The 2191-nt window shown below is 46.9% G+C and overlaps 1 protein-coding gene across 1 annotated transcript in view; it reads left to right on the top strand.

Annotated features, from left to right (window-relative positions):
* LOC108234848 (RNA-binding protein with multiple splicing) overlaps positions 1 to 2191 on the top strand; it is a gene marked incomplete at its 5' end in the record, with an annotated part of 25063 nt that overhangs the window by 6122 nt on the left and 16750 nt on the right. Inside the window, 1 exon segment of the mRNA XM_025005558.1 lies at positions 362 to 424. Coding sequence (XP_024861326.1) covers positions 362 to 424 — 63 coding nt within the window.

The following is a 2191-nucleotide window of genomic DNA, read 5'->3' as shown; positions in this document are numbered from 1 at the left end:
TGCGCTCACGTTGCCCGTATTTGGGCAAAGGGGAGCCGAGCGATGAACTCCCTTTGTACAAACTAAGAGTTCAGGCTGCATTTTTCTCTCCCTCTCTCTCTCTCTCTCTCTCTCCTCCTCTGTTGCCACAGTTTTTATAAACAGGACAAGAAAGGCAAAGAGGCGGAGGAGGAGGAGGGAGCTGAGAGCATGAGAAGAAATGAAATATATAAATATATATATATTTAAATAATAATAAAAGAAAGAAGGAAGAAGAACGTGTCTTTGTCACTCAGACAGAAATGCCGACTCAGTTTTCTGCCTTAAACCATGTTTTGTGTTTTTTTTTGTGTGTGTGTGTTCTGTCTCCTTGTCTCCCCAGCCGGTGGGGTTTGTCAGCTTTGACAGCCGATCAGAGGCGGAGGCCGCGAAGAACGCCCTGAACGTAAGTGTCGTGCCCCCCTCCTGCTCTCTCGTGCACACAACCCCCCCCTACACACACACACACACACCTCCCCTCACAAATAAAAAAAGCGGATCTCGTCTGATGTGAAGGGAGAGCCGGGCTGTTACTGTACACCGAGTGAGGGATCCTGCAGGGGTCGGACGAAGAGGAGGAGGAGGAGGGGGAGAGGGGAGGTGGGATTAGCTCTTCTCGCTCGTAGAAACGGAGGATATCGATCTGGGGGTTTAGTTTTAATCCGGCCTGCTTCGGAGCCCTCAACGAGGGCCGACCCCGGTATACGAAAGCGGAGCTCGTTATTTTAGAGACGCTAACGAGCCCCTCCGTGCTCCCTCTTCCTGTTTATTTGTTACTTTCGTTTACTTGATTTGTTTTGGCTTCGCGAGTTCGGCCGCTTTTTAAATCCGCGTCCAGCTTCTGTCTGCGAAGACCGATTGCAATCCGCGGCGGCAAAATGGCCGTTTTTACGTATGTAAACGTGTATGCGACGTCCGAAGAGGGCTGAGAACGACCGCTCACCTCCTGTCGCTCACTCCCAGCAGCCTCAGAGCGAGGCAGACAGAAACGCAGACTGGAAATTAAGCCTGAAAGGAAAAAAAAGAGGAAGCCAGAAATTGGGATTAAAAGGATTCCTGAACCGCTTTGGCAGACGTCTCCATTTTTATGTGTTTACAGTGTTCTGAGTAGGAGATATGATGAGTTAAAAAAATAAAAAAAACTTCACTTTCATTTTTGAAGTGAAATATGAGAGTTACAGAGGAGGTCTATGGAAGTCCGGGTGTGTGATTCCTCCGCACTCTGAGAGAAAACGGAGTTCTTTAGCAGTCAGAGACACACTTGGTGGATCAAAAAAAGAAAAAAAATAACCCAAACGAACAAAACAACTGGACTTCTGTTCTGTATTTTTGGATGTATTAACTGTACAGGAAGCAGGGTTGGGTTGAATTTGTAGTTTCGATTTTTTTTTTTGCTCCAAACACTGATAAAAACGGTCATTACTTAAAAATAAATAAATAAATAAATAAATAAATTTCCCACATTCCGTTTTGCAAGCACGCTCTTTTCTTGTCTCACCTCCTAAATGAGCTGAAGCCAAGTTTGACTCCGTTTCGTTTCGCTCGTTTCGCCTAAACTCCCGTCGTCGTCTATGGGGGACATTTTGGTTTTTGGCAGTTCTTCATCCAAGTCTTACGATGTCCCGCTCGCTCGCTCGCTCGCAGTAGCGAGACAGAAATTGCGCCTTAAACGTTAGAAGAATCAGGGCGCCTTTAATCATCATCGTATTATGAAGCAACAACAGCCACTCTTGTTTCCCAAAAAACTTAGAACTGAAAAGTGTTCTTGTTGTGTTTTTGTTGTTTTTAGTTTTTTTTTATTTTGATTTCACAGAGAGCTCCTTCCCGAGGGCTCCTATGGAGATGAGCTCGAATTTTTTTTTCTTCTTCGTCTTTTTTTTTTGCAAACATCTATCTGCATATTTTGACTCGTGAACGACTGCGAAAACTCCACAGAGAGAAGGGGTGGGGGGGGGAGGGTTTGTTTCCTACCATGGGAACTCGAGTTCTGCTTCCTCTAAATAGAACGGCGCCCCGCCCCGGCAGCAACAAGCCCTCCGTCGAAGCACAACGAGTGGAGCGGTGCGGTCCGGACTCAGGCCTCCTTACGCACCTGGATCTTATTTTACCGACGCAGCCTCTGCCAGTCAGAAGCCGCGAGTGCGCGGAGCCGAGGCGATCCTAGTTAATCCCC

The sequence above is a fragment of the Kryptolebias marmoratus genome, linkage group LG7 (assembly GCF_001649575.2).
Source record: "Kryptolebias marmoratus isolate JLee-2015 linkage group LG7, ASM164957v2, whole genome shotgun sequence".
In the NCBI taxonomy this organism is placed as follows: Eukaryota; Metazoa; Chordata; class Actinopteri; order Cyprinodontiformes; family Rivulidae; genus Kryptolebias; species Kryptolebias marmoratus.
The sequence above is the reverse complement of the archived record's forward strand: the minus strand, read 5'-3'. Positions and strand labels throughout refer to the sequence as shown.